Here is a 17,079-nt window from a genome sequence, read left to right on the forward strand (position 1 = left end):
GCCTTGGGCATTACAAAAAAATCACTGCCATGGCCTCTGTTCTTGAGTAGTCTGTTTTTGCTTTGACTGGACCGATTCTACCTCTTGGTCGCCATTGCTTTGATTGTGCTTTGTCTTCAGGGTCATCCTGGTAAAACCATGTTTCATCTTCTGTTACAATTCTTCAAAGAAATGCTTCAGGATCTTCATCCCACTTGCTTAAAATTTCCATTGAAAGCTTTGCTCTTGTCTACAACTGATCTGGGCACAACAGTTATGGCACTCCAAATCAAGCAGAAAATTCGCTAAATTTTAATTTTTCAGTCAGAACTGTGTTAAGTTGAACCAACTGAGATGTCTACAGTATTGGCTATTGTTTCTGCTGTTAATCGTTAGTCTTCTTCAAGTAGGGCATGAACAAGATTAATTTTTTCCTTGCAAATGGATGTGGATGGTCTGCCATTGCAGGCTTCATCTTCGACATCATCTCCTCCTATCTTAAAACTAGTTATCCATTGGTATACTAGTGATTTCTTTGGGAAATTGTTCCTATAACTTTTTTGTAAAGTATGATTTCCCCATTTTTTTTCACTAAGCTTCACCATAAATTTGCTCTTGGTTCTTGTTTCAATATTAGCAGAACTCATGTTGCCCTTACAGAAACTCTCTTCAAACTGAAGCCTTTACTCTTATTAGTGCCTCAAACTAAATCCCATTCAGACATGTTATAACCAGTTAATGTGAGTTTATTTTAGTGTTAAAAAGTGTTGAAATTTGTGTATATATATATATTTTTCATAATGAGCATTTTCCAGTAACTTTTTAAAGACCCTTTGTATGTGTTAATTGACTGTTCATGTTATTGCTAAAGCTTCTAGTCAAAAGCAGGCTTAACTTGGGAGTTGTTTTTGAAGAGTCAAAAGTTATACACCTTTTTTTTTTTTTTACTGTGAGGGAAATTGGCATTTCTAAACCCAACACTGTCCAAGGGTGAACTGTATAGTAATAAGATCAAGAAGGTAGTAGATTCAGAATTTATGTTAAAAATATTAGTTATTCATTTCTTTCTTTCTTTTTTTTTTTTTTTTTTTTTGAGACAGGGTTTCTCCATATTGGTCAGGCTGATGTCGAATTCTCGACCTCTGGTGATCCACCTGCCTTGGCCTCCCAAAGTGCTGGGAGTACAGGCGTGAGCCATGCCGCCTGGCCCCACGTTAAAACCATTAAACCTTAGCTGTCATTATCCATAAAGAAAATTTAGCAGAAATACTCTAATTTAATGGAATTTGATGACAATCTACTGACACTCTTAATATGTGTAAATATGCTTCTGACCACTTAACACCTATTTACATGTAATAAGTCTAGGCATCTATTGATATCTTTTCCCAGATGGGTTACTGAACTGAGGTTAAGCCACTTGCTTAAGGAACAAACCACTAGGACGTGAAGGAGTAGGACTCAAATGCAGGTAGTCTGGCTACAGACTGGTGCTCTTAACCACTATTCTATTATGCCTTTACAATGAATTATTTTAAAGTCATATATATATATAATTGCACTTTAGGTTCTGGGGTACATGTGAAGAACATGCAGGATTGTTGCATAGGTACATACTTGACAATGTGGTTTGCTGCCTCCATCCCCCCATCAGCTATACCTGGCATTTCTCCCCATGTTATCCCTCCTCATCCTCCCTACCCTCTGCTGTCCCTCTCCTATTCCCCCACAACAGACCCTAGTGTGTGATGCTCCCCTCTGTATGTCCATGTGTTCTCACTGTTCAACACCTGCCTATGAGTGAGAACATGCGGCATTTGATTTTCTGCTCTTGTGTCAGTTTGCTGAGAATGATGGTTTCCAGATTCCTCCACGTCCCTACAAAGAACATAAAATCATTCTTTTTTATGGCTGCATAGTATTCCATGGTGTATATGTGCCACATTTTCCTTGTCCAGTCTACCACTGATGGGCATTTGGGTTGGTTTCAGGTCTTTGCTATTGTTAACAGTGCCACAATAAACGTGTGCATGTGTCTTTATAACAGAATTATTTATAATTCTTTGGATATATACCCAGTAATGGGATTGCTGGGTCAAATGGAATTTCTATTTCTAGGTCCTTGAGGAAGCGCCACACTGTCTTCCACAATGGTTGAACTAATTTACACTCCCACCAACAGTGTAAAAGTGTTCCTATTTCTCCACATCCTCTCCAGCATCTGTTGTCTCCAGATTTTTAATGATCGCCATTCTAACTGGCATGAGATGGTATCTCACTGTAGTTTTGATTTGCATTTCTCTAATGACCAGTGATGATGAGCATTTTTTCATATGCTTGTTGCTCTCATATATGTCTTCTTTTGAAAAGTGTCTGTTCATGTCCTTCACTCACCTTTGAATGGGTTTTTTTTTTTCTTGTAAATCTGTTTTAGTTCTTTGTAGATTCTGGATATTAGCCCTTTGTCAAATGGGTAGATTGCAAAAATTTTTTCTTATTCTGTTGGTTGCTACTTCACTCTAATGATTGTTTCTTTTGCTGTGCAGAAGCTCTGGAGTTTAATTAGATCCCATTTGTCTATTTTGGCTTTTGCTGCCAATGCTTTTGGTGTTTTAGTCACGAATGGTTTTGCCTAGGTTGTCTTCTAGGGTTTTTACGGTGTTCAGTCTTACATTTATGTCTTTAATCCATCTGGAGTTAATTTTAGCGTATGGAGTCAGGAAGGGGTCCAGTTTCTGCTTTCTGCATATAGCTAGCCAGTTTTCCCAACACCATTTATTAAACAACGAATCAAAGTCATCAATAAGAATATAGTTCCACATTCCAGTTTTGACAGTTATCTTGGCTAGTTATTTAACCACATCAAGTAAGTTTCTACAATTATAAAAGATATAAAGTACAATTCTACTTCTGGTTATAATGAACTAGGTAGTTTGGATTAATACATCCACTGAGGGTAAGTAAAAATTCAAGCAAAGAATTTCTATACTTATGCTTTAAGGAATCTGTGAAACAACAAGGTAGTAAAGAATTATGGAAGCAAAACTCAAAGGTCAGTGATCCAGAAAGTGAGCCTAGAATTTAAGACGGTTTCTCCATTGGAAAAATTTATATTTATGAATATAATAAATGACTCCAGTCAAAAGAGTGCATAAAGGAAACTTTACAACCTAGGGAGCATATTTTGTAAAAGACAGAACATTAATAACTTTTAGTAAGTATCCATCTAGGGTTATTAATTTCAAGAATCCAAAAACAGCAAAATAAAAATAGAGAGGTAGAAGAAATAAAATATTAAGCAATGAGAATTAATCAAATGGAAAATAAGCACGTAACTCAGAGACCTAACAAATCTAAACAATGGTTCTTTGAAAGGACTACTAAAACTAATCAACCATGGTTTTAAAAGTTTTAAAGAGGTACCATTTATAATTGCATAATATCAATCACCTCAGCCTAAATCTAATAAAGATGTGCAAGAACTCTATGCTGTAAAATATAAAACATTTAAAGATATTAAGGAATATCTCAATAAATGAGCTACACTACATTCACAGATTGAAAGACTAAAGAAAAAGGTGTAAATTTGCACCAATTACATGTATAACACAACCTAAATAAAAAATCCCAACAGTATTTTTGACCAGCTTATTTGAAAATGTACCTAAGAATGCAAAAAAAAAAAAAAAAAAAAAAAAAAATCCAAGAACACTTGAAGAAGGATCCAGGGTGGTGTTGGGGAGTATTATTCACTGGCATGAGGATCAACAAACAGAATACAGGATCCAGAAACCGATCACCCATATATAATAAAGATGGTACTTCTGTGTAGGGGAAAGAACAGTCTTTTCAGTATGTTCTGCTGGGATACCCAGATATACATAGAGTTGCAGGGGAAAAATCAACCTTGATATTTTTAGCTCATAGCACACACAAAAGTGAACTTTATCTGGATTGCAGATAAATGTGAAGAGTAAAATAGTAAGCCAAAAATAAGAATAGACTGGCTAGAGACTATACTTATTCTCCAAATAAGTATTCTGTATATGCAAAGAACATAAAAAGTCAGGATAGTAGTTTTTTTGAGGAGGTAGGGAACAGGATGCAATTGGGAAGGGGCATACAGAAGCCAGAGTTGTTCCATTTCTTTATCTGTAGGGTGATAACATGTGTATTTGCTTTATAACACAGTAAGCTCTACATTTATGTTTTATGCACTTTTCGGTTTTCTGCATGTGATGTTTCACAATATAAAAGAGTTTGCTAAGACCCACCTTTTCATAATCTTCAGCAGTAAAATCTCTGTCTTTCTGAAGTATTTCATGAAGCCTTGCCTTCACACGTTGCTGACAACTGCTCAAAGAGTCACTATCACTATCCAAAAGACCATTCATATTTGCACTCTTCACCATCTGAACAAGAATGGGTGTAAGCTCTCCTTCCAAAGCTAAAAGCCCCTAAGCATATCAAATAAAGAAAACACAGATTTTAAAAATTAATATGTAAAATAATAATTTTGTTACATACTGATTTTCATAAAGTATAAGGTAAGTTTTATAGTAAATAAACTTTATTAATAGTATAGTTCATTACTGTCATTTGAGGGTTTTACTTGAAATTTCCAAATATGGAATTTTTAAATATTGCCTTAGTTAAAAAAAAAAAAAATTTGTTTTTTTGAGACAAGGGTCTCACACTGTTGCTCAGGCTAGAGTGCAGTGGTGTGATTTTGGCTCATTGCAGCCTTGACCTCCTGGACTTAGGTGATCCTCCCACTTCAGCCTCCTGAACTGCTGTGACTACAGGTAATTAATTTTTTTTTTTTTTTTTTTTTTTTTTTTTTGTAGAGACAGGGTTTTATTATGTTGCCCAGGCTGGTCTCAAACTCTGGGCTCTAGTGATCTGACCACCTCAGCCTCCCAAAGTGGTAGGATTACAGGTGTAAGCCACTGCGCCCAACCAAAAATGTTTTAAGATGTAATATTAGATTGAAACTCTAATAATTCTAAAAAAAAAAAAAAAAAAAAATTACTCATACCTTTGCAAAAGCAGCTGCAGTCATCTGGACTCGTCCTTCATCAGAGGCATATATTTTGAGGTCATGTCTGTAGGTGCTATGTAATCTAAGTAAACCACAACCAGGAAATCCTGCATAATCTCCTGAAAAAAAATCCTCAAATCACTTCAGCTATATTTTCATTTCACTGTGTTTCTATAAATATTTCATGATATCACAAACGAGCATTTCAAAATACAATTTATGAAATTAGTCAAATTAAAGAAAACTCTAAGATTTACCTTGACCTCCAGGATACATACACCTGAAAGCTCTTCCAAGTTCTTCAGCCTGGACCCTGCCTGCAGGAGTTAATTCACCTCCCCATTTTAGAACCAAAAGTAAAGATGGTTCTTCTCTTCGGCTATCTATAATACATATGAATGAATAAAACAAATGTTAAGTTTATTTCTTTAAACAGACTTGTCTTAAGATTCGTTTTTTCTCTGTGCTCTCTTTTTGCAGTGAAGTATGGCCCACATCACATGTAAAATATTTTGTTCCCTAAATGCTATTGCATATATGCTCCCTAATGCTGTTTATACACAGTTGCTTCTATCAGGAATACCCCATTGCTATACCTGTTTAAATCTTATTGAAATCTGAAAATCTCTCTCATACTTTAGAAAAATGACTCCCAATTTTCTTCAGAGATGTATTGTTTCTCCCTTTCCTGATCTCATAGTAATTTCTTCAATGTATTTAATTTAGTTGTGCTATGTCTGCTGGATTAATAGCTCCTTATGCCAGAATCCAGGTTTTATCTATCTTGTTATCAAGCACTTTCTGCAGTGCTGTCCCATAAAGGAAAATATATTAGTTTAAGTGAAGAAGATATGTATGGTTTGTTTGTTTTTGTTTTTGGGACAGCGTTGCTTGGTTACCCAGGCTGGAGTGCAGTGGTGTGTGCCTGGCTGATATCTGTGCTTTTAGTAGAGATGGGGTTTCACCATGTTGGCCAGGCTGGTCTCAAACTCCTGACCTCAAGTGATCCACCCACGTCGGCCTCCCAAAGGGCTGGGAATAAGGCATGAGCCACCGTGCCCCAGATATATATGCTTTTAAGATTGGAAATCGGTGATTTACATCATTTTTAGGAAGATGTAAGATGACAGGGCCTAACATTTATTCTAATTTAAATTTTATGCAATATGATAAATTTTATGCAAACAAAGGTAATCAAGAGCAGCTTTTTAAATCTGAAATTGTGGAATCTTTGCATGTTCCACATCAGAGTATTTTCCTGGACAAAGAAGATACTGTAAGTTAATGAGTTTCTGTACTTAATTTTGTCCTACTCCTTTTCATGGTCTTAAGATCTGTGTAGTTCTGAAAACAGAAGTAATTCAAAAATAAGCATTATAAGCACTAAAAAAATAATGATTCATTAAAGGTGAGAAGAAATCACCCGTTTCCCAGCAGCTAGTTAGCAGTTCTATGAGTTTGGCCATGTAGACCAATATTATTTCATGGAAGGAAAGTTAGTTATAACTTTTTAAATTGTTTGTTTATAAATGTTTTTGATCATAAACACTAAGATATAGAAAATTAACCTGCATTACTATTAGAAGAAATCACCCCTTCCCCTGCGGCTAGTTAGCAGTTCTATGAGCTTGGCCATGTAAACCAATATTATTTCATGGAAGAAAAGTTAGTTGTAACTTTTTAAAATTGTTAGTTTATAGAATGTTTTTGATCATAAAGATTAAGATATAGAAAATTAACCTGTATTACTATTAGCCATGAAGTGTGATAAGAGCAATATATCAAATGTTAAAATAAATGTATAAAGATTAACATAAATTTGTGTCTGTATTTAAGATAATCATCATTTTAATTTTTGCTACTATAAGTAATATCACTATGAATATCCCTCTAGATTAATCTTTCCCTGAACATCTGATAACTTCTTTGGGATAGATTCTGATAAGCAGAATTAAGGTGAAAGCATAAGAACATTTTTTGAAGTTTTTGATAAATTGCCAAATTACTTTTCAAAAAACTATGCCAATTTATAATTCTACTAGTAAACTGAAATCCTGTCTCAATGAATTCTTATCAGCAGTCTTTATTATCAGTTTAAAACAGAAATGAAGAAAACACTTTGCCAAGATGAAAGGCAAGAAAGATTATCATTATTATCATTATTATTTTATTGGCCATCTGCATTTCTCTATGAATGACTTCCACAATCCCTACCCTTCTCTTTTGAAAGGTAAATGCATTTATGAACTTGTATGCTGACTGTTCTTAGGAGACTAAACTTGTTTAAAGACTTATTCTGGTTTACTGGGTGGAGGAAAATATCCATTTATTTTAGAAACAGGATATATTTAGTTGTATATTTTTTCAAAGTTTTTTTGTTCTTCTTGAACTTTCTTCTTACATACTCTGCCCCTCCTCTAACAAAAGGTGATGTAAGGGGCCCATTAAATAACACTTAGTTATACAAAAGGTGATGTAAGGGGCCCATTAAATAACACTTAGTTATAAATACATAAATTTTCTGAAACAATCCCACAGTTAAAGGGATGTCCTATGTAGTTTTCAGAATAATAAAATGTATCCTTTATTTAAAGAATAGGTAATCTAAAAAAAAAAAAAATCTATCCTTTATTTAAAGAAAAGGAAACACAGCTAAGATAATTCTACTTTATGTTTCTCACCATGCCAGTCCCTAAACTACTAAGCAAAAGATGGTCCAAAGGTAATCAACAGTGACCAGCTAGTTACTATATATAAGTAAAACTACTGTATAAGCATTAAGAATGACATACCCTCCTCTTCACTAGATGTTTTAGGACAACCATGAGGGAGATAGGTCAACTGAACCTTACGATTTATTCCAGAAAAATGACCATACCTGAAAAATAAAATGACAAACAGAATAGACCATGAAGAGAAAAATTAATCCTCAAATATTAATGCTCCTTTCTACTTATACATGCCTGTTTAATTCTTCAAAACATTCTAGCAGAAAAAAAAATGCCATATATAATCATTCTAACCACATTAAATTTTTCTAAAAATTAAATGGCTGAGCGTCGTGGCTCATGCCTGTAATCCAGCACTTTGGGAGGCTGAGGTGAGCAGATCACTTGAGGTCAGGAGTTCGAGACCAGCCTGGCCAAAATGGTGAAAACCTGTCGCCATTAAAAATACAAAAATCAGCCAGACGTGGTGGTATGCACCTGTAGTCCCAGCTACTTGGGTGGCTGAGGCATGAGAATCATTTGAACCTGGGAGGCAGAGGTTGCAGTGAGCCAAGATGGTACCACTGACTCCAGCCTGGGTGACAGAATAAGACTCTGTCTCAAAAAAAAAAAAAAAAAAAAAAAAAGACAACTCTGAAGAGCTAAAGTACAGAAATATGTAAAAATACAGATGCATGTGTCTAAAAATAAAGAAAATACGATTATAAGAGGTTAAAAATGTAAAGCTATAATAGGAATATTGGTGGGTATCCATTTTACATGATTAAGGAAAAGTTCGAATTTTTTATATTTAAACTACAATGAATCTGTGGTCAAGTTAGCAATGTGGCCCTGATTCTAAGCAGTATCTTGCAGAAGACACAAGTTTGATGTCCTCATTTAATCTTCTCACCAAAAATAAAACTAAAACTAAGACCTTCAATAGAATTATCTATTTCTTTCATATTAGATTTTGCTTCATGTCTCCCCAACTATAGTAATATAAAGAGTAAAAAGATCAGAATGTGAAAGCAATTAAAATGGAAAATCACATACATAAAAAAGAAAAGAAAGTAATGTAGTACTGCAATTAACGGTTTCAAAAAGTTACTCACATCTCTAATACAGTCTTAAGTTGTTCAAGTTTTGACTTGTTTTCTTCAATTTCAGAATCATTATTTTGCCCCAGCTCCATAAGAAGCTGTCGTGCAATATCTAGCACTTCCTATAAAATAAATTAACAAAAAATTTAATTTTTATGTAATTTCACCATTAAAAAAACTTAAAACTCAACAAGAAAGCAAATATACTCGCCTGTAACTGTTTCGGTTTTTTGAGTTTTAATTTTCCTGATTTATATCCATCACATTTTTCAAAAAGATCAAAAAATCTTATAAAAAAGACAGAGCACTGTTAGTCTCTTGCAATAATTAACATTGCCAACATATTTTTAAATTAACAAATAATAAATGATGACCTATGGTATTAGAACTTAGGATCCATGGATTTCAAGTACTGTGTTTCTTCTTTCACTATACATGTTGCTCCTCAACTTTGACTGATGAAACTTAGTACTTTCCTAAATGATACCAAACTAATAATCACTGTATTACTTTTCGAAGTTTTTTTCATGGAAACCAAATATATAATTAATTCAAAATATTATATATTTTCTGAAGTCACTGCATACACATTGAAAAATACTTGTGTCAACACATACATAATGGCTCAGGTTTTCAAAATTTATCATCTCCAAATCAAACAATGGATAGAAATAACAGAAACTTCCATTCTACTAATTTTCTTCTAAAGGGCTGAGGGATTACTGACTCTTAGAACGCAATACAAGAGAATGATAAGCAAAGATTAAATAGAACACCTTTATAACAATAAATAAAAGCCAGAGCTGACTGATACTTATGAATATTGCCACAATAACTTTAGATACTAATGAACATATTTTAAATGAAGCTTGTACGCATCCACTGGTTTAAATATAAATGGCCAAGAGATGGTAGATAAAAGTTTTTCTATATGATGTATTAATCAAAAGAGTTGACCACTTATCAGAAATCTTAAAATTATATCATGCATGTTAAAGTATTTATCTTAAAACATACTTTTGATGCCTCACTTCCATTTTCATTTTTTGTTTTGGTGTTCGATCCCCATGACGTATAACAGCTATGACGCATCTAAGTTCCATCCTAAAATGAAAAAATATATTATGTTCTTAATTCTCTAAAAAAGATTTGTGTTGTATAATTCAGATTAATATGAAAATTTAGTCATTTATTTAGGGCCATCTTTTACCATTTCAAGATCTTTCCCATGAAGAATAATACTGTAACAATCTAGTCTTAATAAAATCAAATACTAAAAAGAACTTAAGAAGCTGGAGGAGGGGGGTGATATTAAGCTATATAATAGAATATAACTTTTTCTTCTCTGGAAATGGCTACATTAACTCTGGGATACAAGTAGATGAACTACAATTTTTGAGCTTTATTAAATATCTGCTCTGTAGCATTAGATCATTACAGACTGAGACTTCATTAAATTAAAATAAAACTTCACATGATGTATTTATGTATTTGCCAAATTTTGCCCATGTGAGGAGAACAACTATTTAAAACTCAAATTTCTGGAAGATAAAATCATCTTAGAAGTATGCTGGAATTAAGAGGTATAATCTAGTGTTTGCCGAAGATGTGAGCTGCAGAACATAACCCTGCAAGATACTAACTGAACTACCTGAAAAAACTGTATTGAACACTTTTTTGTTAAATAAGTATGAAAAACACTGATTAAAAACAAAATTAGTTCCCCCTCTATTAGTACATCTGACAATATTTAACATGGTAATATAAATACCTAAGTTGTGAATAAAAAGCATTCAGTCAACTAATATAAATTTAAAGGAATAATTTTTATTAATAGAATTTTATGAAACATTTTGGCAATACTGTTCTAATTATGCAAGATATGACTTGAGAGAGCAAAAGCTGTAAGACCACTATGAACCTTTAAGTAACACACCTGTTGGTACCTTTATTTTTATGGCTTGATTAAATAATTCTATAATTATCCAGGCATGTTTCAGTAGTTTATTTGTAACAATTAGTGGACCCTTATAAACATGTATGATCTGTATCATATGAAATCATACACAGTAAAGTGTCTAATAATCATTCAGAAATTTAATTTTCATCCTAATAGCACAGACAACAAAGGAAACTCAATTTCTAAATGAAAATAATTCAGATTTACATAGTTCCAGATGTCGTTGGAACAATTGGGATATCTTCAGCTTCTAAGGGTATTGACCATGGGATGTGAAACTGTGGAGCAAGTTCTCGCATTACAATATTTCTTCAAGACAAAAAAGAAAATATTTAAAATTAGTACATTTTTAAGACAAAACTGGGTACTTAATGACAATGATAGAGAATTATAAGAGTTAAACTATCTAGTGATTATATCACATAAAAATAACCCAAAGAATCAATTCTGATTAAGAAAAAATAAATGTCAGCAGTTATAAATTGATGCATTAAACACATCAATGGGATTTCACAAATTTGAGATTATTTACTTCAGTTTTAAGATATAAATCAACATTGGATTCAAAGAAATAACTATGATTTACATCATATCTAATTACATACCTTCTGAAATTCAAGATTGACTCTTTTGTGTGGCTACTGCTAAGTTCTTATCAGTTTATTGAACACCTATAATGCAACTCTAAATATTGTATTCATCTTTAACAAATCACTATTATACTTTACTAATAGGGTTAAAATGGAAAAATGTTTAATTATAATACTTTTTGGCTTTGTTTAAATTTAGCATTTATTCATGCTAAAATTTAGCAAACTCTCCCTAATGTCACTTTAAGGGTAAGTCTGTAAAACTTTGAAACATACTATGGGTTAAATGTTCTTAATCTGAAAACCTGAAATCCAAAACACTCTGGTCCCAGGCATTTTGGATAAAGGATACTTGACCTGTTTAAAATCTGGCTCCAATTATCGAACATTTTTTAATGTAACTCTCTGATGGATTTGTCATATCTACCTCAAAATGTCTTAAAAATAGTTATTGCCTTGCTAGTCTTCTGAATCGAGGTATTAAGAAAACAGTTTGAAGAATATAAAAATGGCATTTCTATCTACAATAATTTCTTTTACATTCACTTGATAATCTTAAGAGAATATCATCAAGTAACATAGGCTTGTAGAATGAACTGTCACGTAAGAGTCATGAATTCTAAGTATTTCTATTTTACTCTGCTTATTTATTCCATGAATGTTACGTATCATTAAGTAGAAGAAAAATAATTTTATGGCAAAAATGTGAAGAATAAGGTATTCTAACAAACTTTTGACTAATAATCAATACATTATAGTATTTGTAAACATAAGAAGTTAAAGTTTTCATCTATACTAATCATAAATTAATCTGTCTTTGATAAGCTAAAGTATAATTCAGGATCTGGCATAGTCCTGAGGGATGTCCTTTTATGAACACTAATCCTTACTCTAGAATGCTTAAAAAACTTGACCATTTAATGTTAACCATTATTTGATTTCTGAATAACTAGTATATGAAGGTAAAAAGAAAAATTTTTAAACTCTTACCCAAGTATTTTTGCACAATCATCATAATACTTCATGGAATTTTTCACAAAACTGAAGCCATTGACATCACAGACATAGGACTGTCCATTGGCCCGCAACAAATCAAAGCCACAAACTGTTTGCTATTTAAAATAAGTTATAAGCTTTAAAGTTTCATTGAAATTATTAAGATTCACAGTTTCCCAGTCCTAACAGAACATATCAAATTTTATAAATGCATAAAAGCATATTACTATATATTGGTCTACTTCATAATAAGAAATGAAAGAAATTACTTATTCGTAACTTGAGTACTCTGAAAATATGTTATAGAGGCCATATGACTAAGTCTTATACCATAAAGTAGATGTAGAACAATAACGCATAAGAGACTAGAGAGGCCAAAAAAATAATATATCACAAAGTTCTTCAATTAACATTTAATTTTAAAACTTTTTAAATTTTTTTAAGGATCTGATTAAAATACAAAAACTTTTTAAGGATCTGATTAAAAATTTGTTAAGGATTTGATCAAAAAAACAACTTGACACTAGCAGAAATTATATCACTTTAATAAAATAAAAAAAACAAGGAGGGTGGAAAATAGTTTTGAAGATATATTCTAGAGCAATTCCTGTAATCTATTTTGTTTTGTTTTGCTTTGTTTTGTTTTGAGAGGGAGTGTCACTCTATCACCCAGGCTGGAGTGCAGTGGCACAATCTTGGCTCACTGCAACCTCCACTTCCCAGGTTCAATGGATCCTTGTGCCTCAGCTATCCAAGTAGCTGGGATTACAGGTGTGTGCCATCACATTCAGCTAATTTTTGTATTTTTAGTAGAGACAGGATTTTGCTATGCTGGCAGGGCTGGTCTCCAGCTCCTGGACTCAGGTGATCCACCCGCCTTGGTCCCCCAAAGTGCTGGGATTACAGGTGTGCGCCACCACCCCCCGTTGAAATCCTGTGATCTTTTAAATCCCCAATACCATATATTCATGAACACTTGTAATAAATTTACTTTATTTGGGAGAAGAAAATGGCCAAAAAGCATGAATTTCCCACTCAGGCTCTAAGAATTTTCTAATCTACATTTTATGTTCAATCATCAGATATGAGTACAATGCGATTTTATGTCATAGCTTTCAGAATCCTGGTTTAATGAAAGGATTTCTATAAAGCTATTAAAACTTATTTATAGGCTAACATTACTGCCATGAAAGACACTTCAAGTTATTAAGGCACAAAGTAATTATTTATTATTTAATAACCAGTAATATATACTAGTCTAAGGCAAGATTTCAAAAAGGCAGAATATTTATCCTTCATTAAATGAAGGTTGTACTACTTCTATTTAAATAGAAGTTAGGAAGAAATCTAACAATACAGATTGAGAGAATTAGTCAAATGTCAGAAGAAAAAAAGTTTTTTTAAGAAATGCTTTTATATTGCTTTCATGAACATCTTTTATCTTATATCAGGCCAAAGAACCAATCATCAAGGCTAGACCACCAAGAACTATTATCATTCAACAAAGAAATTTTACCAATTCTATGAAAGTAACACTTAAAGCCAGTTTCAAAAAATATGTTAGACAATACCCCTAAAACTCTATGGTTAGATGAGTCATTTCTGTAATTTTAATTTCTGAATAAATTGACCAGGTTTTCTTATATATAATACAAAAGAATAAAGTGACACTGCAAGAATCACTTGAAAAGTACATGAACCATTCAGATGTACTAATTGCTTTCTCAGTTTACTTCTCCAATTATCAGCCCCAATAATGTCTTAGTCAAAAAAGAAAATTAGAATTTACCTTTATAAGGATCTATAGGCTTGTATAACATCTTACCTTAAAAGCAAGGCAGACTTTCCAAGCAATTAATTTCTCTCGTGCATTGAGAATAACAGGATATCTTACTTCTTTTCCTTCACTGTCTCGTTCCACCTTGCCATCAAGTGCTGGAGATTTTCGAGCTTCAGCATGAGCATAATCTGGACCCACTGTATAAACCTTTCACAAATGTTAAACAAATGTATAAATGTGTGTGTGTGTGTGTGTGTGTGTGTGTGTGTGTAACTAGTAGACAACAAATCCAGTGAAAAAAACAATCATTAAAAAACAGTTAAGAATCCAGGCTAATAGAAAGACACATCTTTCTACTTTACAAGCCCAAATTTTCAGTTCATTGAGAAAGGTAATAAGTAATTATTATATGGCAAAAGTGGTAAAGTGAAGTTTCGTTCTCTATAGAAAACTATTATACTGAGTATTGTGAGGGAATACCTGGAAGTATACAGTGTGATTGCTCTCCTCAAATTGTTTGACAAATGAGAGATGCAAATAACTATACAACTCATAGGGGGAAAAAAAAAAAAAACTCCCAAAAGAAAATCTTTAAAAGGATAGGGGCATGAATTTGAGTGCAGACAAGAGAAGAAAAGTAAAAGAAAGAGGCAAGAACAGCATGATGTAATCAGGTTTTGGCAAGTAGTCAGATGTAGTTTATACTGTAGGAAATCAGGTTTATAAGACAAACATAGGACAGGCTGAAATATCTTGCATGGAAGGATTATGAATCTGGTTATTATCCTGTGGTCAATAAGGATCCCCTAGAGAATTTTTAAGGATAGATTCATAGTCAGATTTACATTTTTGAAAACATTCTGGGTAAAGAGAGACTGGCTGAAGGTAAAGCAGTTAAGAGCTTTTTTTCACCAACTAAAATGACAGACATGTTTTATATCACATCACGGTTATAACAGATCTCAAAACCTCACACTAATCACTGCTTAGAAACTGTGGTTGTTATTAGACCTTTACCTCTATTATCTTATTATGTAATGCCCCTTTAAAGACATATTATGTGTAACACAAAGTTGGTTTTAAATAAATATTTTATTATATTTGAATAAAATTGGTCTCCGTCATAATCTTACATGTTTTAGGCATTTAAGAACACTACTCTTAAGAGTCAATAGGCTTCAGACTGCCAAAGATGTTCATGGTACAAAACATGAGGAATCCCTAATCAAAAAGAAAGAGATTCAGAATAAAAGTTGGCTACATCTAGCTAAAGGTTACTTTCTTTTTCTGATATCATTGGTAAGCCTGAAATATAAAATTAAAATGTAATTTAATCAATCTTACCTTAACATCAGTACCATCTGTAGGCATAAACTCTTCATATATATATGAGCCTGTTTTTCGTACATTGCTTTCTGGAGAATAAACACTACTTCTACTGCCAATCTGAAAACGAAAGATGTCCACTGATATAAAAAGCAAATTGTTTCTCTCATTTTTATGATAAAACGACAAATAATTTATTTACCACCTATTTCCATCTTAGAAATTTTCAAATACAGTTTTTAAAACCACAAATATTTAATAAAACTTACTATATACTTAACACTCTAGTAGTCTCTATTGTTACTGTATGTACATTAAAGAGCATAGAAATACAATAAATACTAATTATGCTCCTAGGATTCATCTAGGTTGCTGCATGTATTCCAAACTTGTTCATTTTTACTACTCTAGAATTTTCCACTGTGTAAATACACCAGAATTCATCCATTCTCCTATCAATGTATGTTTAGGTTGTTTTCCAAGCTTTGGTAATTATAACAACGTTGCTTTCAACATTCTTATGTGTCCCAACAGCAAACACGTATGAGTGTTTCTAAGGTATATAATAAAAGTAGAGTTGCTCAGTGATAGAATGTGCTCATATTCAACTTATGAAGATAATGAATAATCTTTATCAATTATTTTAACAATGTAGGGTCTCATCAGCAATGGTGTAAGTTTCTACTGTTCTATATCCTTGTTTACACTTGTTATTGTTAGGCTTCTTAATATCTGCTGCTTTAATGGATGTTAAAATGGTATCTCACTGTGTTCTTAATTTGAATTTCCATCATTTTTTATACATATATGTGCATTTTACATTCTGATACATTTCTAAATTATGTTGCTAAGAGGTTATATTACTTTTCATTTCTGCCAACAATGTTTAGCCTTGTGCTTGTTTCTCAGCTACCTCAGTATTTTTTATCTTCGTCAATCCAAAAAGTAATACAGCGTCATTATATCTAGATTTAATTTGTATTTATTTTATCGGGAGTACAATTAAGTGTACTTTCATGTATGTAAAGTTATTAGTGTTACTTTTTCTATGAGCTGTTATTTTTCTGGACCATTATTCTAAAAGACTGTTATTGCTTAAGTGAATTTCTAGTTTGACAGATTTACAAACGGGAGGGAAAAGAAAAGTCAAGTAACTTTCCTGGCATTCTGTAGGCAGAAATTCTGCTTAACAACATTAAATAACTAAAATAATGCCATGCTTTTCTAACAAAGTACATCAGTTTTATGAATTTACCTTTAAATGATACATTTTCAAGAATTCAATAATCAATTAAATGCTTGATTCCTTTTAATAACACTTATACAAAATGTATAAAGAAGAGTATTCATACAAAAGTTACAAACGTTTTACCTTTCTAAAGAGTCTTTGACTTCCACCGCCAGCAGAAGTTGGGTAATAAATGTAAACATTGTGATCTTCTGCACTGACTGGCTTTTCTACAAATGGTTTTTGAAAAACTTCCCCATTTACTTCCACGTGATCTTCCCCTTCAATTAGATTACATTCTATAAATCAAACAAGATAGCAGGAAATATCACATATTCTTATTATCAGGACACCACATTATTATTGAC

The 17,079-nt window shown here is 32.5% G+C and overlaps 1 protein-coding gene across 22 annotated transcripts in view; it reads right to left on the reverse strand.

Annotated features, from left to right (window-relative positions):
• The window catches only part of PPIP5K2 (diphosphoinositol pentakisphosphate kinase 2), a 78,208-nt gene that overhangs the window by 37,524 nt on the left and 23,605 nt on the right, over positions 1-17,079 (reverse strand). For 18 of the 22 annotated variants that reach the window (XR_012512954.1, XM_039468006.2, XM_039468004.2 and 15 more), the window contains 12 exons: positions 16,856-17,010; positions 15,502-15,603; positions 14,203-14,364; positions 12,372-12,493; positions 10,999-11,100; positions 9,849-9,935; positions 9,043-9,118; positions 8,844-8,953; positions 7,813-7,898; positions 5,278-5,403; positions 5,018-5,139; positions 4,254-4,436 (listed from right to left, as the gene is read on the reverse strand). Coding sequence is in view for 21 of the 22 variants with exons in the window: in XM_039468006.2 (XP_039323940.1) it covers positions 4,254-4,436; positions 5,018-5,139; positions 5,278-5,403; positions 7,813-7,898; positions 8,844-8,953; positions 9,043-9,118; positions 9,849-9,935; positions 10,999-11,100; positions 12,372-12,493; positions 14,203-14,364; positions 15,502-15,603; positions 16,856-17,010 (1,433 nt within the window). In the remaining variant the exon portion in view is untranslated. The remainder of the gene's footprint in view (positions 1-4,253; positions 4,437-5,017; positions 5,140-5,277; positions 5,404-7,812; positions 7,899-8,843; positions 8,954-9,042; positions 9,119-9,848; positions 9,936-10,998; positions 11,101-12,371; positions 12,494-14,202; positions 14,365-15,501; positions 15,604-16,855; positions 17,011-17,079) is intronic. The other 4 variants (XM_039468011.2, XM_039468003.2, XM_039467995.2 and 1 more) reach the window with 1 other exon arrangement.

This window comes from Saimiri boliviensis, chromosome 1 (genome assembly GCF_048565385.1).
Source record: "Saimiri boliviensis isolate mSaiBol1 chromosome 1, mSaiBol1.pri, whole genome shotgun sequence".
Lineage (NCBI taxonomy): Eukaryota > Metazoa > Chordata > Mammalia > Primates > Cebidae > Saimiri > Saimiri boliviensis.